General features: G+C 41.3%; 1 protein-coding gene across 4 annotated transcripts in view; it reads right to left on the minus strand.

Annotated features, from left to right (window-relative positions):
* Nucleotides 1-25831, minus strand: part of golim4a (golgi integral membrane protein 4a) — a 99494-nt gene that overhangs the window by 21723 nt on the left and 51940 nt on the right. For all 4 annotated transcript variants that reach the window (XM_048541999.2, XM_048542001.2, XM_048542000.2 and 1 more), the window contains 8 exons: nt 20276-20426; nt 16221-16303; nt 15104-15187; nt 13203-13394; nt 11247-11591; nt 7362-7564; nt 5954-6030; nt 2612-2703 (listed from right to left, as the gene is read on the minus strand). In XM_048541999.2, coding sequence (XP_048397956.1) covers nt 2612-2703; nt 5954-6030; nt 7362-7564; nt 11247-11591; nt 13203-13394; nt 15104-15187; nt 16221-16303; nt 20276-20426 — 1227 coding nt within the window. The remainder of the gene's footprint in view (nt 1-2611; nt 2704-5953; nt 6031-7361; nt 7565-11246; nt 11592-13202; nt 13395-15103; nt 15188-16220; nt 16304-20275; nt 20427-25831) is intronic.

Consider the following 25831-nt stretch of genomic DNA (forward strand, 5'->3'; position numbering starts at 1 on the left):
ATTAGAGACTTGATAAATTAAGTTGGTTAAGTTTTATGTTTTCCTTTTAATAATCAAAGGCCTACCTACGATTTAACTAAGCTAAAGATAAGGCTACAAGAAAACAAAGTGTGGAGCTGGATGAACACAGCAGGCCAAGCAGCATCTCAGGAGCACAAAAGCTGACGTTTCGGGCCGAGACCCTTCATCAGAGAGGGGGATGGGGAGAGGGAACTGGAATAAATAGGGAGAAAGGGGGAGGCGGACCGAAGATGGAGAGAAAACAAGATAGGTAGAGAGGAGAGTATAGGTGAGGAGGTAGGGAGGGGATAGGTCAGTTCAGGGAAGACGGACAGGTCAAGGAGGCTGGATAAGGTGGTAGGTAGGAAATGGAGGTGTGGCTTGAGGTGGGAGGAAGGGATGGATGGGAAGAAGAACAGGCTAGGGAAGCGGAGAAAGGCTGGGCTGGTTTTGGGATGCAGTGGGGGGAGGGGACGAGTTGGGCTGATTTTGTGATGCAGTGGGGGGAGGGGAAGAACTGGGTTGGTTTTGGGATGTGGTGGGGGAAGGGGAGATTTTGAAGCTTGTGAAGTCCACATTGATACCATTGGGCTGCAGGGTTCCCAAGCGGAATATGAGTTGCTGTTCCTGCAACCTTCAGGTGGCATCATTGTGGCACTGCAGGAGGAGCATGATGGACATGTGGTCTGAGGAATGGGAGGGGGAGTTGAAATGGTTTGCGACTGGGAGGTGCAGTTGTTTGTTGCGAACCGGGCAGAGGTGTTCTACAAAGCAGTCCCCAAGCCTCCGCTTGGTTTCCCCAATGTAGAGGTAGCCACACCGGGTGCAATGGATACAATATGCCACATTGGCAGATGTGCAGGTGAACATCTGCTTGATACGGAAGGTCATCTTGGGCCTGGGATAGGGGTGAGGGAGGAGGTGTGGGGGCAAGTGTAGCACTTCCTGCGGTTTCAGGGGAAGGTGCCAGGTGTGGTGGGGTTGGAGGGGAGTGTGGAACGGATAAGGGAGTCGCAGAGAGAGTGGTTTCTCTGGAAGGCAGACAAGGGTGGGGATGGAAAAATGTCTTGGGTGGTGGAGTCGGATTGTAGATGGCGGAAGTGTCCCAGGATGATACGTTGTATCCGGAGGTTGGTGTGGTGGTATGTGAAAACGAGGGGGATCCTCTGGGGGCGGTTGTGGTGGGGGCGGGGTGTGAGGGATGTGTTGCAGGAAATGCGGGAGACGTGGTCAAGGGTGTTCTCGACCACTGCAGGGGGAAAGTTGCGATCCTTGAAGAACGTGGACATCTGGGATGTGCGGGAGTGGAATGCCTCATCCTGGGAGCAGAAGCGGCGGAGGCGGAGGAATTGGGAATAGGGGATGGAATTTTTGCAGGAGGGTGGGTGGGAGGAAGTGTATTCTAGGTAGCTGTGGGAGTCGGTGTACTTGAAATGGACATAGGTTTCTCTCACCCATCCCTTCCTCCCACCTCAAGCTGCACCTCAATTTTCTATCTACCACCTCATCCCGCCTCCTTGACCTGTCCATCTTCCCTGGACTGACCTATCCCCTCCCTATCTCCTCACGTATACTCTCCTCTCCACCTATCTTCTTTTCTCTCCATCTTCGGTCCGCCTCCCCCTCTCCCCATTTATTCCAGTTCCCTCACCCCATCCCCCTTTCTGATGAAGGGTCTTGGCGCAAAACGGCAGCTTTTGTGCTCCTGAGATGCTGCTTGGCCTGCTCTGTTCATCCAGCTCCACACTTAGTTATCTTGGATTCTCCAGCATCTGCAGTTCCCGTTATCACTAAAGATAAGGCTATATTGTTCACTTCATGGTCTTTGACTTTCTCAGTCTTTATTGCTGTTTCCTCAAACTACACCAGGTGATGCCCAAATTCAGTATCCAGTTCAAACCTCAACTCAGCTTCAACACCAGTATCAGATCCATCAGAAAGAACACTTACTTATTTCTTCACAACATTAACTTCTTTCTGCCCTAACCTTAATGAAAATGAAAAGCACTGCTTTGCTGCCTCTAAACTCAATTTGCCCGCCAGCCTCATTCCTTTCTTGCACCACTCATGAATAAAGTTTAGCTGTGTTAGTCAAATTATTTGAATTCTCTCTCCAAATTCTTCTGTTAGTTACCTCTCTCTATTTTCTTGCAGTCAGTCATTTCCCCTCAATTTCCTCATGCACAGCATTTAATCAGCTATGAGTAACCTGAGTGTATATTAAAGTCAACATAAAAATGCAAGATGATACAGCCAGGATGAACTCCATGTGGAAGTCAGAATAGAAAATCTAATTGATTCCGAGTCCTATTTTTTATTTAAACGATCACAGTAAATTTCTGTATTCCTATAATAAACAGTACAGGTAAAATTATGGTAGATTAACATTATAGAAATATATCACTTCTTTTTGAACAAACATCCTTATATGTGAAGATTCTGAACTTAGCTATAGGTCATTGATCTGACCTTACTGAAAGGACATATAAATGCTACAGTCAGTTCAACTGCAGAGATTTAAACTGTAAGATTTGAACTGCATTATTTTGTTATTGAGTTTACTCATGCAAACTGCTTAAAATCAGTCACTGTTAATCATAATAATCTTCACCTGCTCATTGATATTCTCATGTTCTGTGTGCTGTTCCTCGTTTTCTATTTCTGGGTCCTCGTCTTCAGCTTCCTCTTGTGGATTGTTCTCATCTTCAAATAAGACGTAAAATTATGAAAAATCTTGCTACTCAATGCAGTTTCACCTAGTAATAATCTAAACATGGATCGTGCTGAAACCCCATTTGGAAGGACTACTGTCAATATTTAATAACTGTCACGTTAAGCTACAGTAACATACATGTGTGATACATTTGTCTTTGATAATGGCTTGTTTGAATAAAGGTTTGAAAAAACACCAAGAATGGTAACAAAGAATTTGGCTTTGCCTTTTCACTAATATTCCATTTGTATTATGAGGATTTATATAAATTATACAATGTCCTCCAGTTGGCCCACACGCTGTACTTCATTGTAATTTACTTTTAACCATCCTCTTGTTGATAAATGACGAGCGATACCTCCAAAAAAGATCTAGAGTGTACTGTTCATGATATTACCAGATATAGAACTAGTGGATGACTGGAGAAACACAGTGCACTTCCACTTACCATTCACAGGAAGTGTGCTCTGTCAATAAGGCCAGGTTCTAATGCCCATTAATAACTATGCTGACAAGATAGTAGTGAGCCACCTTCTACAACTGCAGAAGTCTGTTTGATGCTGTTAGGTACAAAGCTAAGTTTTTGACTGCATTTTCATGAAGATAAGAGTAATTTGTGTGCAGCAACTAAACAAGAAATTGCTGGAAAAGCTCAACATCTGTGAAAAGAAATCGGAGTTAACATTTTGGGTCCACTGACCCTTCCTCAACTTTCCTTTATTTTTGTTCCTGATTTGCAGCATCAGCAGTTTCAGTTTCTAATGTACGCCAGCCAAATTGTGCGCGACTGAGAAATGGTGAAGTTTCGATGCTCCAACTGCCTTTGTTCCTTTAAACGTTACCAAAATTACAAAATGCACTGTCAAAGGAGCTTTGGCCAATTATTGCAGTAGATCATGCAGATCTGGTTGCAAGTTGAACATGCATCACTCTGGAATGTAACACTTTTAGACCATAGGACCATAAGGTGCAGGAACAGAATTAGGCTATTCAGACTATCGAGTCTGCTCAGATCATTTGATCATATCTGGCATGTTTCTCAACCCCATTCTCCTGCCTCTCTCTGTAATGCTTGATCATTTTACTAAATAAGAAATATTATTTTGCACATTTTGTTTTGTGTGATTCCTGCATAGATTTGAGATTACAATAAAAATAAATTTAATAACAGAAATAGTAATACTTTAGACTGGCACATAAAAAGCAACAATAAAAATATAGATTCAGAGATAGCAGGAACTGCCGATGCTGGAAAGGTGTAGAGCTGGATGAACACGGCAGGCCAAGCAGCATCAGAGGAGCAGGATTTTCTGACAAAGGGTCCAGACCCGAAACATCAGTTTTCCTGCTCCTCTGATGCTGCGTGGCCTGCTATGTTCATCCAGCTCTACACCATGTTATCTCATAAAGTATAGACACAATGTTGATGAATCTAATCACATTTTTATTTGGCAAAGTGAAATCAGGAGGAATCTTTGGGCATTTTTGTTTGCATATCATGCAAAGTCTTAGAAAAGGATAGTTCCAGAGAAAAACAGACAATACATGCAGACAGATATATATCTGTTTATTTAAGACTGTTGTTGATTAGCTTTGGTATGCAGTATAATTAATATTTCATTTTTGGATAGCCAAACCGATGCGATGCATCGGATACTCCCCTAGATGACTGAGATATGAATAATGCACAACAACCATGCCCAATGCTTTCCAAAAAAAATGGAATTCTCATTTTGCATCGTAATTACACTTCAGTTGTGGCTCCAGCAAAATTATAGGTGACATGACTCGCTGGCTTTTTTTTAGAAACATTTAGAATATCAATCTTTATTCATCACTACTTGGGCATTACTGGGGCTTCTGCTACTGTGCATGTTCCAGCAACACGAATTGGCTGTAACACTATTGACGAATAGGGAAACACTATTTCTAAAATGTGAACTCGCATTAGCTATAACATGATTCTACTGAGAAGACATCTTGCAGTGACGAGGCCTTTGCTAATGATACCTACAGTGTATTTATGATCAGGAGCTAGCCAGAAGGAGGACACGGAACAGGCAATGATAATGATCAAAGGGTGACACTGCCTACAGTTTACTGTTGTCTACTGGCGCTCAGGCCAGCATCATGCGGCTCATCGTGGCTCTCCTGTCGGTGCTGCCTTTCACCCTTTTTGATTAGCCCTCCATCCAAGCTAAAGGAGGTTATGATTGAGGCACACCTGAATTCCATTTACCGATCTTTGCTCCATAACCTTTAAATGTAAAATTCTCATTCTTGTTAGCAAATCCTGTACAGTATTACTCGTCTTGATTTCTTAAGATCAAACAATTCCACACTCGCTCTGATAGATCTCTGTTCCTTCAATTCCAGCCTGTGGCATACCTGATTTTCATTGCTCCAACATACTTGCCCTATTCACAGCTGCCAAACTCTAAAGTTTTGTAATTTTCTTAGTAACCCTCTCTCGCCTTCGACCATCAGCTATCCTCATCTGGCTGGGCGTTGATACTTGTTTAATATTCCAGAGGAACTGGTTGCTTCATTTGAAACCCTAGTGAAGGATATTCTGAAGGAGCAAATGGCCCACGGTAAGGAAAGCCATACCCGAAGTACCAGGTCATGACACAGCGGGCTGTGGGGGGGTGGTGGATGTTCGAGCTCAGCCTCGCCATCATTGATTTCAAACTGCTGCAAAGCTGCTGTTACAGTCAGACCAACCTGTAGGAACTGCTGTTGGCAGTAGGGCTATCCAGTGTGCTATGCTTTTTTGGTGGCCTACCCCTAACCCTGCTTTTCCCATACGCCCAATTACTTACACAGCACAATTTTCTACAACACTATCGCATTATAGCAGAATGCCCTGTATGTCTATTTATGAGGCATTTGATAATGTAAATTTGCAAAACGTTGTAATAAGGTCATATAGACGTACAGCACAGAAACAGACCCTTCGGTCCAACTCGTCCATGCCGATGTCCTAAATTAACCTAGTCCCATTTGCCAGCACTTTTCCCATATCCTTCTAAACCCTTCCTATTCATAAACCCATCCAGATGCCTTTTAAATGTTGTAATTGTACCAGTCTTCAACACTTTCTCTGGTGGCTCATTCCGTACATGCACCATCCTCTGCATGAAAAATTTGCCCCTTAGGTCCTTTTGAAATCTTTACCCTCTCACTTTAACCCAATGCCCTCTAGTTTTTGAACGCCTCCACCTCCGGACCCAATCTTACCCTCTTCCTCCTCTTCATGCACATCTTGTTCATCATCACCTTCAACAGCATCTTCGTTATTAAAAACTGACTGTTTCCTGTGATGTAAAAAAATCTGGAGTAAGTAAAGTGCACATTCACAGTGCAGTGTGAACAACCCAATCATTTTAATTCTAAGGAAAAACCTAAACGTATGACCAGAAGACAGGTGGAATGAGCATAATAATTGAAAAGCAATATTATATCAATTACAGGATGGTTTAAATTGCATAATTTTTAAAATAGTAGCAGCTTTTGAAAATGTTGGATAAGAAACTTGGCTCTTCAGATACTATTAGTGAACATAAAGCTCCAGTATATTATGGACAATGAGCCCACATTCTAACATAGAAAATCACACCGGATGGTTTATTTGTGAGAGTGTTAACAAAGTGCACAGAGAAAGGAAATCCCAAAGCTCAGTAGCATGCAATGCTGTTTGAATGGTACCAGTCTCATACAGGAGTTTAATGACCTGATTAAGCCTCTCCCTTTGCCTCATTCAGCAGCTAGAAAAGCCATCACTGACTTTCATTCCAAAATGGCACTGAACCCCTATCAGCTACTTAAATGGAGCCTGAAATAAAGAGGCACTAAATGTCCAAGACACCACTATCACCATCTCTGGATATGTTCTGTTCCAAAAGCAGGAGAGGTGGTAGCACAGTGATATACAGTCAGGAAGGAGTTGCCCTCAGAGTCCTCAACACGGTGGCTCCAAGGGCAGGTCAGAGGCTAGGAATACTGCAATGAGTAACTCACTTCCTGACTCCCCAAAGCCTGTCCATCATCTACAAGGCACAAGTCTGGAGTGTAATGGAATACTCCCCACTTGCCTGGATGAGTGCACCTCCAACAACACTCAAGAAGCTTGACACCATCCAGGGCAAAGAAGTTCTTTTGACTGGCACCACATCTACAAGCATCCACTCCCTCCACCACTGAGGCTCAGTAGCAGCAATGTGTAGAATGCACTGCAGAAATTCACCAAACATCCTCAGACAGCACCTTCCAAATCCATAACCACTTCCACATAGAATGACAAGGGCAGCAGATACCTGGGAACATCACCACTGCAAGCTCCCTTCCAAGCCACTCACTATCCTGACCAGCAAATACATATTGCAGTCTCTTCACTGTCTCTGGGTCAAAATCTTGTAATTCTCTCACAAGGGCATTGTGGATCAATGCACAGCCTGTGGACTGCAAAGGTTCAAGAAGGCAGCTCACCACCACCACCTTGTCAAGGGCAACTAGGGATGGGCAAGAAATGCTGGCCAGCCAGCTATACCCCACATCCCATAAATGAGTAAAAAAAAACTAAATATTGCACTCTATAAGAATAAAGACACAAGAAACAGAAATACCTTACCAAAAGAAAAAAGTTCACCTTAATTGTTCTTCTCGCAACAATTCTTCTTTCCGTTCTGCTTCTTGCTGGAGGCGTTCCTGTCGATCCATGTATTCCCTCAGTCTGTGTTCGTGCAGTGCATCTTGTCTTTCTTTTAGTTTGCGTGATTCCTCTGCCCGTAACTCTGCTAGACGTTGTTGTTCCAACTGTTCCTCATAAGGAGACTTGTGCTTCATTTTGATCTATTCCAAAATAACATATTATTAAAAACACATAGTAAAGCAATCCAAATCAGATTCATGAGGTTCTAAAAATGTATGCTCTAAATAAATCTATGCACATATATTTGGCATTAGGCAAATCAACTGTTGCCAGGTCAAAATGCTGGAATTCCCTCCCTAATAGCATTGTGGGTCAGCTCACAGCCGGTGGACTGCAGCGGTTCAAGAAGGCAGCTCACCACAACTTTCTCAAGGGAAACTGGGGACGGGCAGTAAATGCTGGCCAGCCAGTGGTGCCTACATCCCAGAAATGAATAAAAAAGATTCTCATGTTAGCCAACTGTTACTAGTGGGGACAGTACAAAGATCAGTACTTGAGTCCCAGCTGTTCACAATATGTATCATTGATTTGGAGTAGGGGACCAAATGCAATATTTTCAAGTTTAAGGATAATGCAAAGCTAAGTTAGAATGTGTGTTTCAAGAAAGATGTAAAGCAGCTTCAAAAGGATTTCAGACCCACATCCCTAAAAAATTGTAAAAATAAAACAACAGCCTAAAAAGATTAGTAAATGATGTCAATATATTATTTGTGATACTGTTATGTCATCAGGTAAATATAAAAACTTTTGTGGTCATTGTGAAACACAGGAAAAATGAATTTGTCTTTGATTTGCTGTTAATTCATACATTGTGATTTGACATCTATCCAAATACTTATTTGATAGTACAGGAGTATTGCTGAAAAAGAAAACAGTTGGTTGTTTTTTAACATCATGCACTCATCTGGACAATTTGCAAGAATACCAATTTAAGGAAAAGCAAAATGTATGCTGCATGGGAAAAGCGTGCGGGTTGGTTGGCAATAGACTCTGATTGATAGAGGTGTTGCCCTGGAGAACGGACCAATTAATGATGATTGACAGTTAAATGACAAGCTTTTTAAAAACATTTAAACAAGGCAGATGGCGCTGATAGGGCAAGGCTTTTCTCTGAGTAATGGATTAATGATTACCTGCCATCTATTTTGTTGAGCTGAAACAGGCAAAATGCACGTGTACATTTGTTCTGACTGCAAAGAACAGTGTCCTATGTCTGTATATATATATAACTTAAAGTATATACCAGTGTTCCACACTGCACGTACTGGAAGACATATCCTTATGTTGTGATGAAAATTAACACTTAGATCTTAAAGCATATTTCAGGACAGTAAACTATAGAGTACTCTCTACAAATCTTTAATTACAAACTGGCATTACTTAATTAGAAGTTTTCCTCTACTCTGTACATTATGGCTCATTCTGAGCCATAGTTAAGAATGTACATATCTGTGACAATTAATTTACAGCAATCTCAACTCCAACAGAGTGTTGTGGGCTCAAATTCCATTCTAAGGGTTAAGAAGGTAGTCCTGCACTGGTGTGCCGAGGCTAAGAGTTGTGCATTCTAAGAGGCAGCAAACCTTTGTGAACACGTCAAAACAAGACCCTTCTGATCAGGAAATTTAATGTATGTCATCGTTCAATTTGAAAAGCAGTGTCCCCTGCTGTTACCTTTTCCTTAACAAATAACAGTAGTAGATTGATGTAGTAATCACCCCATCGTTAGGTATAGTATTGCAAAGAAAGTCCTGCTGTGCTAGCATCCATAATAATGATTGCAGCCCTTCAAAATGATTTTACTGCAAAATGTCAACCAAGTGATGGCATAACGTAAATCTTCTGCAATGGTCATTTTTAAACAGGGCAGTCTGGAAAGTTAAACTATCTCACTTGACATATTGTCAATCTTTACAAGGCAATGTTATTGAATAGACAGCCTGCAAACCACACATCATGTGTCGTACGTGGTGCAGAATGAGCACTAATTTAGAGGCGTCTGCTTCACAAAATTAAATAGAAGTGGAAAGGGAATAAGGATAGTACTTCCACTCATTTATGAGAACAGCGTCTCACACCATTGAGAAGACAATTTATTACGACTCTGCTGCCCTCCTCTGCCACTTGTGTGCAATGCAGTGATACACAGTGATACTAAAGTACTGAATTGCCCTGTAAAACATCTTAAATAATACAACCTTTCAAGAAAATGATGGTGCATCTATTTATTACAGATATATGCATCATTTACATACCTGGATACCTAAAAATTAAAAAGATGTTAAAGTGAATATATAATCAATGTTATATACAGTTAAATTGGCTTTAATGCAAATGGGTTTGGTCAATCCAGAAGAAAGAAACATGGAGTCATGTTTACTGTGAGTGTTTAAACTTTTTGTGATTACGCAGTGAAATCCATTAATTTATGCTTTGTCATGGTAAAGTCTGCCTACAAACAGGAGACTTATTATAATCTGATGGATGACTGAGGTCAGACGGGCCATCTTTGACATCAGAACAGAAGCTGACTTGTGCGTGAAATCGAACAGCCCTAGCGAAACTGGATTCAACGAGATTTGGGGGTGGGGGGGGTGAACGAGACGAGCCCTCCACTGTTTAGAGTTATATCTAGCAAAATAGAAGCTGGTTGCTTTATTTTCCATTTTAAACCCAACATTTTGTACCGAGGTATCTTTGCACACTTTTCACTGTACTCCTCTATCCCTGTACTTGAGTACATGTGAAAATAAAACATAATTCTGATTCTAATTCTAAATTGCCAAGACATTACAACTGGAGTTCTCAAGGTAGTGTCCCAGACCGAACCAACATTGGTAGCTTCATCAATGGCCTTGATTCCACTATAAGGACACCTGCGAGGATGTTAACTGATATTTGTGTAATATTAAGCATCATTCACATTCCCTCAGATACTGAAGCACACCATGTCCATATCCAGCAAGACCTGGACAACATTCAGGCTTGATTGATCGGTAGAACATCTCATTTCTGCCACTCAAACGCCAGGTTATGATCATCAACAAAAGCAACGCTAACCACCTATCTTGGCAATCAGTGGTATTACTATCCTGGGATTACCATTGGCCAGAAACCTAAATGGGACCAGCTATATACTGTGGCTGCAAAAGCAGATCAGAGAACGGAAATTTTGCAGCAAGGAACTCACCTATCTGCCTCCCTAGTGTCTGACCATCACCTAAAGGTGGAAGTCAGGAGTGTGATGGAATACTCTCCACTTACCTGGAGGTGGGCACCGCAAATAATAATCAAACAGCTCAATGCCATCACAACAGGGCAATTCCCTTGACTGGCATTTCATCTGCCATTTTAAGAATTGATTTCTCCACGACTGGCTCATATTGACAGCATTGTATACTATATGCAACATACAAAAACTCATCAAATCTCCTAAAGCAACACCTTCCAACTCTGTGACCTCTAGCACCAAGAAGGATAAGGGCAGCAGATGCAAAGAATACCACCATCAGCAAATTTCCCTCCAAGTGACACAAGAAAAGACAGCACGAGACCACGAAGCCTCAATATGAGCCTGGCTAATCTTGGGCTTCAACTGCACTCACCTACCTGCTGCAAAAATCCTTTTCTACAGGTTATGCAAATTAAATGATTTAACAAAATATAACAGTAGACATCAACAAATGACAAAGACTAGACTGCGTGAATTATATCACTTATATATGTATTGTTGTCTTCCGGAAAGCTAGCTGGTGAAGGATAGAACTGAAGCCAATCTTTGCAGTTTTATAAGCAAGTAGTTAACAGGGTTTAATGCATTACCTCGGTAGGGTTGCCTTCAGCTGGATCCTGTTCCTCTGCGTGGTAATTTTCATTGTCCTGATCATGAATCAGATGATGTTCAGTTTCTTCTTCCTCAAGATGTTGCCTATGGAGCTCTGTGTGGTCCTCTGTCGGATCTTCTTTTTCCTCCTGTTCCCATTCATGATGGTGCTCCCGTGATTCATACTCTTGTTTATGCAAATCTGAGTGTGCCGGATGATTATTCCTTTGCCAGTTTTCATGCTGAGCGTACTGCCTCTCTTCTACTTCTTCATTATCTTCTCTTATTTTAGTGGCATCCTTCTCCCCTACCAAGAGTTTAGCATGCAGCTGTACATCATTATTCTGAAATAAGCAGAAATGTATAATTTTATTTAGAGCTTTGAATCTGCTCATTGGCCTATTCACAGATATTCACTTCTTTAAAACCTAAAAAACAACTATTCAATATTAAGGTTGTGCTTTTAAAAAGACATTTGGGATGCAGTTGTTCCAATGATTGCTTTGTACTTGATTACGTTATTCCAAAAGGAATATAATCCTTTAAGCAGTTGTCATCAGCTGCAAACACACTGGCATGACACACGGAGTTCATACCAGTTTATCAGCCCAAAAATATCTCTCAAACTTAATGACATAAAGAAAAATCAATCCTGCTGCACCACTGTATTTTGCTTTTTAATCAAGCCATTCTTTTGGCAATCAGATTCATTTTATCCAATATTAGGCATCTTTGTAATGTGATTCTGAGCCACAAAGAACATATTTCAGGTTGGTTGAGCGATCCTTGTCTTGGTTGGTAAGAGCTGGAGTAATGGCAGTGTCTCTTCCCATTGTTTTCCAAAATGATATAATGAATCACATCAAATATACTTTGCTGACCATGAAGTGTTTGAGAAGTGTTGAACTTGTGAAAGATGCAATATAAATCTAATTTCTTCCATAATTACGGTTTAGATTAGAAACAATTGGGCATGGTTTTCTACGCTTTAGGTGTAGGATATGTATTAATGTATGCAGGAAGATTTTATATGTTTGCTATTCGTAGGTTACAATTTCACTAGAAATACTGACCAGAATAATATTTTTGGATTTATTTAGCATCTTTCCAGAAATCTATGACAGGAAATTATCCCCATAAATACTAAAGAAGCCTCAGATTTGAATTCGTTGCTCAACACAAAACTAATTTTAAAAGAAAATGCAGAAGACCCAGAAAATTTTACCACATAATGTGAGCATTCAATTATTTCTGCCATTTTTGAAATACTGTTCATATTATATGACTGATCAAAGATGCAGCTATATAATCTGACCACTGGCTCAAAGATAGGAAGAGGCTAGGAATACACAATGAACCTATCATTTGGATAAACATAGTTTAATTTTCAGAGATTAAACCTTTCTGAATTACATAGGAAGGGATTATGCCTAAAATAGGAATTTTTTTTCTAATGCTGAAAGGTCGTTGTGTGCTTTTAATGTTGACTATTTTTGTCCTAACTTTTCATCAGGATGCTTCAGGAGATTTGAAAACACAGATGGCCCAAGGACCATGAAGCATCAGGTGATTATAAACATTATGAGAAATTAAGGATAAACAAGGTTGTTTTTACAATATTTACATGGAACGGTGCCTGGGTTTACATTGGGTTGAAGAATTCTTTGTCCGTACTATCCTCCCATGAACCTTCCTTGGCCTGAAATCACCCATTTTTCAGATAGGGTCCATTCAACTGCTTCCAGCTTCCCACCTCACCGTTAACACCTGGCTCAGGCGGTCCCAGCACAACTGCTCAAACTCCCCTGCTCAGTGTCCTCCGTCACCACTGCCACCTGCTGCTGAAGGTACCATTTACAAGGGTTATAAATCAATGGCTCAATTCGAGACCTTGTTACTTCATTCAACAAAACATAACTCAATTTGCTCTCCATTTCAGCTACACTTTGACATACCTCATTATGCTGGTTACCTTCACTTCTATATGAGATCTGGTCTCGTGCTCCCAGCTTGTTGTGATATTGCAAGGGCTCAGCGACATCTTGCTGACGTTTCTCCACATTAGAAGGTGGCTTTTGTTCAGTTTGCCTTAGGCTCGGCATTTTGTTTAAGGTTTCTCTTAGTTGTTTATATTCTTCCACCTGAGCCTGTAATTTAAACCAAAAATCTCAACGTAGGTCACGGGCAACAAATTCAAGAGAAGTTGAAGGGTTATCTACAGAATATACATTATGTCAAAGTACATTCATGCAGTCCTGTCCCAAAGGAAGTTATTCAACGCGTAATGTCTGTGCAGTCTCAATGCATATCAGTCATTTTGTAAAACAAACACTCCTAGAAACACAGACAGTGAATGTTTGCAAACTCTGACCACAGCATGGGAGCTTTGAGTGGAAGAGTACAGTAAAGAACAGGCTGCACTGTCCTTCAGAAAGGCACCAGATAGAGATCATTAGCACAAGCTTGGATTTCCATGGCCTGCCACAGCCCATGGCTATTGAAGTCAGTGGATATACTTTCTTACTGCCTCCACTGGATGCTGTGGAACTGAGTGCGGAGCAGCTGAGCCAACAGTCCTAAACAGAATTCTTCCATGCTGCTGAAGAAATGGTCATGAAAAGCAGTGTTACTGATTTTATGGTTCTCCTTCCTACAAATATCTTTCCATTTTCTATCAATCACACAATGGGCATTCCTTTAATTGTCTTCAATACTCCCCATTCATTCGGACAGCTGGCTACAGCACTTACCATAATTACAGAAATAAAAATTGATCAGCAAAAAAAGAAAAGAGACATTTGCTGGGGTTATGAGGCAGCAACTGTGTTAACCACATGACCTATGGGTATCTGAACAAAAGGATTCATCTCTGGTGAAATAGTCCCAGTTCAAGGACAACTGTACTATCTGAAAGTGCTGTCCCCATGATTTGAGCCATTTCCCAGACTTCTATTCCTGTACTTGTTTAATGTAATAGTCAAACAGTTACAGATTAAGCTGTTGGTCTATTCAACAGGGGGATTTATTTAATCATTTCCACTCTGGCCTGGAGTAATGATCTAACTATACATAGTCCAATCTGCTCTGAGAAAGAAACGTTGAAACAAAAAACAGAAATAACCTGATCAATGCATAAAACATTAAGCTACACGTTAGTAGTAACCCCTATATGAGAATACGCGATATCAAATAAGGCGTGGCAAAGTCACACTCATTCTTCAACAGCATGTATGAATTTGCAGAAGCAACTGCAAACAAAAGAACATCCAACAGACCCAACAGTTTAAAAATGTCTTTAGATCATAAGGCATTCAATGCAAGTAATTTTCGATAGCTCGTATTGTAGGGAAGTTAATGTGAAGGTTGCTTTTTGCAAAATACCATTGTCCAGAATGCAAAATATGTGCACTGAGATTAAACAGAAATCACGCTTTCAGTTGCAAAGTTTAGAGGTTTTTTTGTCCAATTTTTTTCACTCACAGAATGTGGACATCTTTGGCCAGCATTTATCGCCCTATCCTAACTTGTCCATAGGGCAATTAAGAGTCAGTCATATTGCTGTTGCTCTGGACTGACATGCTGACCAGACCAGGTAAGAAAGGCAGTTTCCTTGCCTGAAGGACATGGACAAAACAAATGTGTTTTTTCCCCAAAAATCAACGACTGTTTCAGGATCATCATTAGGCTCTTTATTCTATAATTTTATTGAATTCAAATTTCAACATCCACCATGAACGCAGGTGCTCAGAACATCAACTGTGACTCTGGATTAATAGTCTAGTGACAGTACTATTACGTCACTGCCTCCTCCTTTTTCTTCCATCCAAAACTATAATATTTCATTACACATTCTCACCTGTGCAGCTGATAGTGAGTTCTTGTGGTCTTCTAGAGTCACTTGTAACTGATCATGTTGCAGCAGTAAGTTCTTGTGCAATTGCTGAGAAAAAAAGAAAGATACTACAGTTCTGGTTACATTGACTAATAAACAAAACATTAATAAGTTGTCAAGTTATCAAGAATTGATGTCCCCTCTAAGTTACTCACCCCATGCTGACTTGCCATATGGATTTCTGTTCCTTCACTGTTCCAGTGTCAAAATCCTGGCACTCCCTCCCCCAATATCCAGAGCATCTATCTACAGCAAATGGACCGCAGCGGTTCAAGAAAACAGCTCACCAGCACCTTCTCAAGGCTAACTAGGAATGGAAAATAAACTGCCATCTAACCAATAACACCCACATCCCATGGGTTAAATTTTTTACAAAAGTGCTAATGGACAGATTGCATGTGTTGCAAGGGGCTGCATGCCCTGCCCATTGCTTTTCAAACTAGCATCAGATGCTATTCTCATTATATCAACCAGATTTGCATGAGCTGTTCAGGTATAAACTTCACCAACCGCACCCCCACCAAAGCCTGTTTGGCAGCTGCCCCTGAATACTGACAACAGATACTGGTAGGAATATTGCAGTGCAAGCTACGCCAACATTCTCACTGAACCATTTTACCTTGTTCCCATCTGCTGGGGAGATGAAGAAAAATCACACCAAATTAAACTTATAAAAGGGGAAATTGGCTGTTTAGTCACAAAGTAAATGTACATTTGTGTTATGAGCTTGTGGAGAAACAGACTTGGCTAAAACTGCTCAAATTCAATTCATGCAGAGAGACCTGGTCAAAGCTGCATTCACACTCAAGTTTCAGATATGATGGTGTTTATTCACTGGACAATCTGATCCCTCAAACTCCAAAAATTCTGTTTTTGTGGACAGAGCACTTTGCAACTCTTCCTTAGCATTTATACACCAAATGTAAACAACTGCATACTCACCAAATTTAGTTTTGCACAAGACAATTCAAAAATTGATTATGACAATCCTCTGTACTAATCATTTCTGTTCCTGTCTACATCATTTCAAAAACAACAAATATCATAAAAGTGATGCTGATTAGTACAAACTTGTCTTTACCCTCACATCCTGGAGTTGAACATGGACATCCTGATGAGCCTTCCTCAATTTTTTGTTCTCTTCAAGTAGATTGTAAATATTGTCTACAAACACAGATGAGTAAGGTTAAGTCGTAGCTCCATGCTATTAAATGAACTTTAAAGATATAATAAAGTTGAGATTAACATCTGTTTTGTTAAGCATTTTGGAGATGAAATTTTAGTTGCATTTTTGTTTTTCTGTGGGATATAAACACGCATGGATCTCCCCTAAGCCAACAGCACTAAGTGCTGTAGAGATGAGGGAACTGGTATGAACTTTGAATTATGTAAAGCAGGACAATCATAATGTCATAACATTAATCACCATACAATGTTGAACTGACATCAGACAAGTGGTGTTTGAGCTGCTCCTGCCAACTGCCTCAATTAGCTTCCCTAAACTTGCAATATATGAAGAGATTTTCCCTACTTTCAGATCAGTTATTGGTTAATTTCAGCCAGTTTTTACAGCGTTAGAATTTTTTATGTTTTTTCTTTTATCCTGCATTTTCCATAATTTCTTGAGGTTGCAAAGATCCAGAGGGAGTGGTGTGTCAGGTGATGAAATACTTCTTGTTGATTTCAAGGCTTTTGTATAAACTGGCAGCTCCCTTAAATGGAAACACAAGGTGAATTCCTGCTTGGAACACCAAAAACTACAAAAATCTTTTCAGAAATTAAATAATCAAATTTATTCATTAATTCATGACATATTGTTTTTAAGGAAGTCAACAAATTAATTCTGCACTCTTCTTCGATGTGTGCTTTGCCTGCCCTACTGTTCCTAGAGTGGAATTTCAATAGCTACAGAGTAGCTGGCAAAAAGACTGCTGACTCTCAATACAGGATACTGCAGATAACCTTGAAGATCTTGAGCAGCACTGAGGGAATCCAGGAACCCTGGCTGCAGGCTGCAACATCTCATCGAGGGGACTACTCAGAGCAAAGTGGCTGTCAGGCAGCAGCAAGGGCATGGGTGAGATTGCAGGGGTAAAAGGGCAAGTGCTTTCTCCACACAAGAGGGCAGCAGATTAATACACCATGCAGTCAAGGTTAGATGTCTTTGCAATCCTTGCCATCTGTTCCAGAAATATTACTGTACCATGTGACATTCTGCAACTCCCTTTATACACTGTGATCTACATAAGCTTTCAGAACAGCAGTCTGAGCTTTCACTGCTGTAGTCAGATACTGGTTGGCTGTTGATTGTGCTATAACATCAGTCAGTAGACAACTGGGTCCACGAATGTGCTAATTGATTTTGACATTATTTAAAATGCTGGAAAGGACAGGCTCCAAGTTTTACACAGATACCTGCGGTGGGGGAAGGGGAGATTTTGAAGCTCGAGAAGTCCACATCGATACCATTAGTCTGCAGGGTTCCCAAGCGGAATATGAGTTGCTGTTCCTGCAACCTTCGGGTGGCACCATTGTGGCAGTGCAGGAGGCCCATGATGGACATGTCATCTAAAGAATGGGAGGGGGAGTGGAAATGGTTTGCGACTGGGAGGTGCAGTTGTTTGTTGCGAACCGAGCGGAGGTGTTCTGCAAAGCGGTCCCCAAGCCTCCGCTTGGTTTCCCATTGTAGAGGAAGCCGCACCGGGTACAGTGGATGCAGTATACCACATTGGCAGATGTGCAGGTGAACCTCTGCTTAATGTGGAATGTGATCTTGGGGCCTGAGATGGGGGTGAGGGAGGAGGTGTGGGGGCAAGTGTAGCATTTCCTGCGGTTGCAGGGGAAGGTGTCGGGTGTGGTGGGGTTGGAGGGCAGTGTGGAGCGAACAAGGGAGTCACGGGGAGAGTGGTCTCCCCGGAAAGCAGACAGGAGTGGGGATGGAAAAATGTCTTGGGTGGTGGGGTCGAATTGTAGATGGCGGAAGTGTTGGAGGATGATGCGTTGTATCCGGAGGTTGGTGGGGTGGTGTGTGAGAACAAGGGGGATCCTCTTGGGGTGGTTGTGGCGGGGGCGGGGTGTGAGGGATGTGTTGCGGGAAATGCGGGAGACGCGGTCAAGGGCGTTCTCGATCACTGTGGGGGGAAAGTTGCGGTCCTTGACGAACTTGGGCATCTGGGATGTGCAGGAGTGGAATGTCTTATCGTGGGAGCAGATGCGGCGGAGGCGGAGGAATTGGGAATAGGGGATGGAATTTTTGCAGGAGGGTGGGTGGGAGGAGGTGTATTCTAGGTAGCTGTGGGAGTCGGTGGGCCTGCACCCCCATCTTCTACCTACTAACCTCATCCCACCTCCTTGACCTGTCCGTCTTCCCTGGACTGACCTATCCCCTCCCTACCTCCCCACCTATACTCTCTCCACCTATCTTCTTTTCTCTCCATCTTCAGTCCGCCTCCCCCTCTCTCCCTATTTATTCCAGAACCCTCACCCCATCCCCCTCTCTGATGAAGGGTCTAGGCCCGAAATGTCAGCTTTTGTGCTCCTGAGGTGCTGCTTGGCCTGCTGTGTTCATCCAGCCTCACATTTTATTATCCTGGATTCTCCAGCATCTGCAGTTCCCATTATCTCCAAAGATAAGGCTGTAGTGCAGGGAATGAGGAAAAGTAGGAGATGCATATGCCATCTACAGCTTGTAGATCTGAGGGAAGTGCACGTGAGAAGGAAGATTAAGGTCTTCATCACTGCCTCAGCATTGGGTGCCTTAATAATGGCCAATATTGTCTCCTTGACTAGGAGTAAGATGATTATCCCAAGACAGAAATGTACAGCAGTGAATGTTGTGTAAGCCTCTTGGTTATGTGGCCATCTTGATTAATAGCTGGCAGTTTATGTACAATCTGAGATAAGGGCGTGAAGCTTGCACTAGCGCTGTGTGAGGGTGCAGTGAAGTACATGAATATTGGGCAACTGTCCCTATTAAAATAGATAGTTGGAAGGTGAGTGATGGTCTTCTAGTGACCTGAGTAGTATTTCAGTTGGTGGAATGTGATTTTTAAAGATCCTGACTAATCATGTGAGTATGTTAAATACTGACTAATCACGCATCACAGCCTTTTTCAGAACTGTCCAATTCAGCTCTCATGATGTTTCAAAATTTTATTCTCCAGATCAAATAATTAAGGTTGTCAAATGGTCCAAGTAAGGAGTAATGCAGTTCAAAATATGTAACACCTTTGGAATTAGTAGTATCATCTATAATTTGTGTCTTAATCTGATCATTTAACAATTGACACTAGTTGAAAACTACTCAAGTGCAAGATTCAGTAATATACATAAAATATAGAAGAACAAAGATTTGAATCCTGGAGATTCAATATTGCACTGACATTTTCAAATCAATAATATGAGCTCCAAAGGACCTCGTAATGCGATTCAAATTGGATTTTCAGCAGTTGTGATTAAGCCAAAACCATGCACAGTAACAACATACCTAACATTTCATTATAATCATTAAAATCTGAGCCTCTAGTAAATAATTTATCAGTCAACTAAAAGTGTGTAAAAAACTGAGTAGAGCGTTTACAAGGCCACGGTACAGCAAAACATGCACAAAATTGGGTACCCTTACAGGCTATCAGCAAACCTGTTAAAGGAACACAATTGAATGAAAAATCTGAGAAATCTAGAAGTCTGAAACAGTAACAGAATACTTTAGAAAGGTCTGTTAGTTGAGTCAGCATCTGCAAAGTGGGACAAGATTAATGTTGAAGACAGTACCATTCTTTAGAATTGAAGATTAAATGATGAATGAACATTTTGATGGAACCAGAAAGAAAGGGGCTAGAAGTAGTGGAGGGAAGAAAGCACAAGTAAACAACAGTTTCATTGCAAATCTGATTTCTTTTCAATGAAATCTGTATTCAAAAACTAAGAAAGGAGAATTAAACAATTCTGTAAACAGTTCTAAATGCAAATTAGCATTGTCACTGCATGGACAGAAATCAAATGGAGCACAGCATTTGGCCACTATTGGAATGAAAATTGACATCTTCTAAAATGAGTCAAACAATTCCTCTCCACCAGTTGGTTGCTCAGGCTGTGAAGGCAAAGTGCTCTCCACTGTAACTGAATTCTTATTACCCTTCAGTTTAGAAATCTCCTGTTCCTTAGCTTGTTGAAGGCTCAGGTATCGCCGGTTATGCTCACTCATTGCTCTGTTGTGGTCCTCTCCAAGTCTTAGATGTTCCTCATGTAGGTCAGTATATTGTTTTCGCAGATCTTCATGTTGACTCTGCACACAGAAATCACAGGCTGAGTTGAGAAAGACAAGCACAGTATCCTGGAAAATCTATAAAGTTTCTGTCAGTCTCCAGTCATAACATTCACTGGAAAATGGCAGAAGTCTGGTGCGCTAAGTCTCTGCCATTTCTGGGATCACCTAGCAAAAAGCAAAACCTCTGCAATTTGCTTACAAAGCAAGGTCACTATATGAATGGTTACCATTTTATTGGTTCAGTTGCTGTTTGGCATTACCATGAAGGTCTGTGATGAAATGAGAGATACCCATAACATACCAAAAGAGTGATCTGTAAGAATGTAGCTAATGCCTTGTGTCTTACTAATTTAATAGGCTTGAGAATCAATCCTCATCAGCCTTAATACTTTATTAGGAAACATAAAAGTAGGTGACTTTTTCTTTTCCCCAGCCTTTTATTATCACATAAATCCTAGTAAACTCAAACCTGACACATTCACAGTAACATACAATAAAATAATTCCAGACAGGCCGGTATCCTGTCAACAAATCACCCTTTACTTACACGCGGAAAGTCCCTGACACTAATCAAGGTTCCTCAAAGCCAGGCTCAAGAGTGAACAGAGTTTCTGACCGTCCTGTTTATACCTGTCAGCAGGGCTCCCTGATTGGACCAGTTTATCATCCCCAATCAGGGAATTAATATTCTATGAAGTCCACCTGGCTGACATTGTTAAATCACTACATACAATAACCAATCTGTTGGGAAAACCTCTGGTTATCTTTAGTTCAAGTTGCTGTCCTCTTACATCAGTGTACTCTCACTACTCATAACAGTTACATGGATTGTTCACTGTATTAGTGAACAATCTATGTAACGAGGCAGTCCTCTTAGTTACTAAGAGAAACCATGACTGTAACTGGGCCAGCTGCACAATTGTGCTTATTTTACTTATTGTTCAAATGAGTTTATCCCTTTTCAAACGGATATTATTCAAGAATATGTCTCTGATCTGTATTGCTTCAGCACTTCCTCAATTATAAAAAATGAAAGAACTGCAGATGCTGTAAATCAAGAACAAAATCAAAGTTGCTGGAAAAGCTCAGAAGGTCTGGAGCATCTGTGAAGGAAAAAACAGAGTAAACGTTTCAGGTCTGGTGACCTTTCCACAGAACGCTCTGGACCTGAAATGTTAACTCTGTTTTCTTCCTCAATTATACTTTTGTAATCGTGTTAAATCTGTTCAGGTATTTTAAACTTACAAGCTAGTAAACTGGTTTTCATCTAAGAGTTTCTCATCTAGAGAAATGCAACAAATAACATCTGTAAAGCTGCATGTACCTCATTAAAGCTACTTATTCTGCAAAGATATGTTTTAGACACATGCTGCGTCCAATTTACAGTTTAATCCATGATGTTTTCTGCTCAATTCCAGTTGTCCAAATGTAGTAATTTTCCTATGATTACTCCCAGAATTTGTTATAAGTCAGGCAAGCAATGGTCTAGGAAATACTAACGTTTTCATACAGGGACCAAGAGGGAGGTGCCTATGGTTTTGGATGCCCAAGGTAATTCCCATGGCTGCTAAAATGGAGATGCACTTGAATTTGCCTAGCCCACAACAATGTGGGACCTTCCAAAATTGGCAAATTAGCCTCTACTGGTACACTTCAATGGGATAATAGATCAGACAGCCAATCTGATTTCATTCAATTAATGCCCCAACTCAAATTGAAAGTTCAAAGTGTTCAAACTGCTTTTCTAATTGTGTATGATTTGTTGAAGTTTTCTGGGTAAAAAGAAGACGGGACAGACATGTTAATGATTTTGCAGTTGGTAACTAAACTAATTGCACAAACTGCTTTCCCCTTTCCTGTTATCTATTAATCTGTTCACTGGTAACCTGGGTGTTTATATTGGTGTGTGTTTTGACTAATAAACAGCAGTTTGGGGCTGGATCTTGTACATATTATGTGCCAGAGATTCAGGAAAGGCTGCGTGTCTTCTTTTGGGGGATTTTAGCTTTTCCACTTCGGGTGGAGTCAAAGTACTAGCTGACACTGTAACTAGCATTGAGCTATAACAACTATCTGCCAACTTCCACTCTCAAGAAGATCACATATGGTCCCTCTTCTATTGTTAACAATAAGATACTCCTGTATGTTTTACAAAGTTCATATAAATGTCATGTTTCTTTTCTTTCCTACATTTCACTACAAAGCTCAGGAACTTCCTCTCTGTATTCTTTGATACAGTATGGTTTGTAGCTATTGCAACTGTTGTAATATAACTCCTCGAACAATTTCACCAATGCCTTTTGCCAAGTTCTACACTAATGCAGTCATGCATGAGATATTTTGGCATATGGCAAGGCGTATGTCATGCAGATAAATTAGTGCTTTGAGTAAATAGGAGAAAACCTGAAGACAGGATCTGTAAAAATAGTTCAGCATTGGCTGAAAAGCAGGCACTGGAATTTAAATATTTTGTGTAAATAAACTGCAAGGAGGAAAAGTCAGTGTTTGGTAATGAATACATGAGAAGATTTTCTTTACCATATGTTATCTCATAAGATTCAAGGCTTTGTGGGCGAACTGCTGGAAAGTAGGACTAGTGCAGATTGACAGTAGTCATTGTCAGTGCAGATTTGATGGACTGAAAGGCCTCTTCTGTTTTGAATGATTCTATGATACTTGCATTGACTCTTATTTTTACAATGGTAAAGGTTTTTAATTTGTTGTTTTATATCCACATAAATTTTTTTAACTACAATCTCCCAATGAAAATTTGACTGTTAATTGTTCTAAGTAAGTATCAGGAGACTGTACATCAGTTGTTTTTAATAATCTGTCCTATTACTTCATATCAATCTGCCAAAATTTTAATCTGACTGCAGGCTATTCCCATTATAACATGTAAAAACACAGAACTAAAATTTTATAACTATTTCTAGTATTAGCCTCAGGCCAGGGGTGGTAAACTTGCCAATACATCAGAATAGGTTGGGTTCAAGCCCCGCTATGAAAACGTGTACAATTTGATATCCTGGCCACATGTGATTATAAAGCCAAACATAAAATACCACAAAATTATATTTTTATTTTGTTTCAATTGATAGTATGAACAGAGTGTTAATTTAACAGAGGTGCACACAGAATCTATAAAAATAAGTGATCTTATTTAAACAAACTGCTTATGAAATAAACATTTGAAACTGGCTTGTTCAAGCAAAAATGTTAATCAACAACAATCAAAAGCAGCTTCAGCAAAGTAAAATGTCCCAAAGCACTTCACAGGAGCATTATAAAACAAAATCCAGTACACACAAGAGATATGGTAGATGAGTAGAAGCTTGGTCAAAGATGTAGGTTCCAAGGAGTGTCTGAAAGGAGGAAAGAGAGGGCAAAAGGCAGAGAGGTGTAGAGAGATACTTCCTAAGCATAGGGGCTCACAACTAAAACCAGAACTGCCCTTGGAAGGAGAATTATAATTGGGGCTACTCAAGTGGCCAGAATTAGGTGTGCACAACTAACTCGGAGGGCTGTTGAGCTGGGTGAGTATTACACAACTAGTGTGGGAAAAGGCACAGAAGGATTTAAAATCAAGGGTGAGAACTTTAAAATTGAACTACTGTAGGCTTTAGCAGGTAGAACACACAGCTTAAAATAATAAATCAAGCCCTGGTGTTAGAAACAGAGGAATAGGAATAGACTATTCAACCCCAGCCTTCTAGATCGTAGCTAATTATTTGCCTCAATGTCACTCTCAGTTTCAAAGTTACCTTGATGACTTTGGATCTAGAAACATATCAATCTCTACCTTGAACTTAGTCAATGTCTTAGTTTCCATATCCTTCTGCAGGAAAGAATTCCAAAGATTCACCAACCGCTGCTTGTACTCTGCCACTTTAATCTCACTCAAGCCCTCCCTTTGTCTTATTGCAGGAGAAAAAGACCAACGTTAAGCCTGAAAAGAGACAAATTTGGTGGTGGAGTGCCCGACATTTGCCTGCTCACCCTCTGTAAAGAGAAAATCTTTGCCTTAGAGGACTATGACCGCTCAGGTGGTGATGTTGAGACCTCTCTGTCCAGACAAACAAATAATATTTATTGTCATGTGCCATGCTGCTCCATCATGCCCAGAATTCAAATCATTTTTTATTTTATTATTTCATTAGACTCTCTGTCCCATAGTCTACCCACATAGCCTCTGTGCCAAAGACAGCTGCCTCTCTGGCCAACATTTCCTTCACCACCTTTGAGGAAGAGGTCACATCTCCATTAGAGGAAGAACTGGCAAGGCTGTCTCCCATATCCTGTCCAAGGAAGCAAGCCTCAGGCTGCCAGCACATTAAGCACTGCTGGAAACTAAACACAAACTCATCCACAGGCAGAAGAGGATTGCTTGACAAAATGGACCAAAGGGTGGAAGAGTCCACCAAGCCATCTGTACAATGCTGGATTTGGCCTGCCCCCAAGGACAGATTGGCACTATTGTCTGCCAGACAGTCACAGCAATCTACAATCCATCACTGTGGCCACTGGTGCTCAGCACCAAAACATTTACAGTCCATGACAGATGACCTCGAGCTACTCAGTTTCATTTAACAAGATTTACAAGGAAATCTTGCCTGGGTTAGTGATAATGGGAACTGCAGATGCTGGAGAATCCAAGACAATAAAATGTGAGGCTGGATGAACACAGCAGGCCCAGCAGCTTCTCAGGAGCACAAAAGCTGACGTTTCGGGCCTAGACCCTTCATCAGAGAGGGGGATGGGGTGAGGGTTCTGGAATAAATAGGGAGAGAGGGGGAGGCGGACCGAAGATGGAGAGAAAAGAAGATAGGTGGAGAGGAGAGTATAGGTGGGGAGGTAGAAGGGGATAGGTCAGTCCAGGGAAGACGGACAGGTCAAGGAGGTGGGATGAGGTTAGTAGGTAGGAGATGGAGGTGCAGCTCGGGGTGGGAGGAAGGGATGGTTGAGAGGAAGAACAGGTTAGGGAAGCAGAGACAGGTTGGACTGGTTTTGGGATGCAGTGGGTGGAGGGTAAGAGCTGGGCTGGTTGTGTGGTGCAGTGGGGGGAGGGGACGAACTGGGCTGGTTTTGGGACATCCCAGATCTCCAAGTTTTTCAAGGACCGCAACTTTCCCCCCACAGTGGTTGAGAACGCACTTGACTGCGTCTCCCGCATTTCCCGCAACACATCCCTCACACCCCGCCCCCGCCTCAACCGCCAAAAGAGGATTCCCCTCGTTCTCACACGCCACCCCGCCAAATTCCGGATACAATGCATCATCCTCCAACACTTCCGCCATCTACAATCCGACCCCACCACCCAAGACATTTTTCCATCCCCACCCTTGTCTGCTTTCCGGAGAGACCACTCTCTCCATGACTCCCTTGTTCGCTCCACACTGCCCTCCAACCCCACCACACCCGGC

Source organism: Stegostoma tigrinum, chromosome 14 (genome assembly GCF_030684315.1).
Source record: "Stegostoma tigrinum isolate sSteTig4 chromosome 14, sSteTig4.hap1, whole genome shotgun sequence".
NCBI classification, from domain to species: domain Eukaryota; kingdom Metazoa; phylum Chordata; class Chondrichthyes; order Orectolobiformes; family Stegostomatidae; genus Stegostoma; species Stegostoma tigrinum.